Genomic DNA, 1,473 nt, shown 5'->3' with positions numbered 1-1,473 from the left:
CGGTTAGGGCGGCTAGGAGCTGGAACCAACTTCCAAGGGAAGTGGTGCTGGCCCCTACCCTGGGGGTCTTTAAGAAGAGGCTGGATGCCTACCTGGCTGGACTCGTTTGAGTCCCGTTTCTCTTTTTGGGGTTTTTTGTTGTTCTCCCGCCCTGGCGGGGGGTCGGGCTAGAAGATCTACTAGGTCCCTTCCGACCCTTAATCTATGAAACTATGTAGAACCTTTGGAGTAACACTCCCATCACTTCATTCGAAGGTGTCGCATATGCATCTCATCACTTTATTTTGGTATATGAAGGTACAAAAGTTTCCCTTTAAGTTCTCCTTTGTCTATCCCTCTGCCCACTCACCACAAACCTACAGCTTTTGGGATATATCAGCTACCATTTGACGCTCATCAAATCCAAGTCAAGATGCAGGTATGATGCCTCAAGGCCAACAATGAACTTACCAAGCAGCTAGGACAAATGGCCAGAGGATGAAAGAGAGACTTTAATATCTAGGAGACCTCGGGCCCTTTAAATAATACAAAGAGAAGCACAACGGAGGCACAATGTCTAAAGTCAGAAAGAGTTTTAAAGGGACCCGGCTTAAAAGAAACAAAATTAAATGTTTAGCCTCAAGCTGAGATGTCACTGAGCACCATACTGGTTTACTTCCCCCTAGCACCCCTGCTAGGCTCTTTAACAGAGTATACATAGAAGCAAATGTAATACGCTTGGCAACACTTACCCTGATTCTCCGCATTGCGGTCACAATCTCTACCCTGCTGTTCGGCCGGGGTACATCGAGGCTTCCAATGTACTGGGGAAAGAAAAGGAAGAGGATTAGCACAGCCTCCATGCCAGCAGACTAGCATAGAGGCATGGGAACCTTTCCAGTGGTTCAAATGAAATCTAAATGGCCATTATGTCTCAGCTGCCAATGGGAACCATTCCTCATTGTACATATACAGCACTTGCCCAGTCTGCTTTAAGCATCCCAAAGCAATGGATCCTCTACCGTTCCCACTGGCAGATTGTTCCACAGTTCCATGAGTCTGGAATCTTTCCCCCCTTGATGTTCAACTTAAGTTTTTCTGTTTCTTAAATTTCATCTCATTATTGCTTGAGCTATATTTTAAAGCAAGCCTTCTATAAGTGGTATTTACACTCTTCATATTACTGCAGAGTGTTCCTCCCTCCCCATTACCCTGCAGATTCACCCAGCTATACATATTTAACTTTGCTAATTCCAAGGTCAAGGCCAAAAGGAAGTTACATTTTGTCTGGCTGCCTGCATAGAAGTGAATCCAGCTCAACGATACTTGCAGCAAGGCAATCCTTTCTAGTCAAGCAGTGGCAAAACTTTTAAGCAGAGATCCCATTGTGATTTAAAGAGTGCAAATACTGCCCATGTTCTAGGTAAGTTATTGCAGCAATTACAGTTGCCCTCCTTGTTAACACACACACACACACACACACACACACACACA

The 1,473-nt window shown here is 44.9% G+C and overlaps 1 protein-coding gene across 3 annotated transcripts in view; it reads right to left on the bottom strand.

Moving 5' to 3' along the window:
- Positions 1 to 1,473, bottom strand: part of NOS1AP (nitric oxide synthase 1 adaptor protein) — a 210,453-nt gene that overhangs the window by 171,158 nt on the left and 37,822 nt on the right. For all 3 annotated transcript variants that reach the window (XM_019501996.1, XM_019501997.1, XM_019501998.1), the window contains exon 2: positions 732 to 803. In XM_019501996.1, the coding sequence (XP_019357541.1) occupies positions 732 to 803 (72 nt within the window). The remainder of the gene's footprint in view (positions 1 to 731; positions 804 to 1,473) is intronic.

The sequence above is a fragment of the Gavialis gangeticus genome, unplaced genomic scaffold (genome assembly GCF_001723915.1).
Source record: "Gavialis gangeticus isolate Ggan-Ray unplaced genomic scaffold, GavGan_comp1, whole genome shotgun sequence".
NCBI lineage: Eukaryota > Metazoa > Chordata > Crocodylia > Gavialidae > Gavialis > Gavialis gangeticus.
The sequence above is the reverse complement of the archived record's forward strand: the minus strand, read 5'-3'. Positions and strand labels throughout refer to the sequence as shown.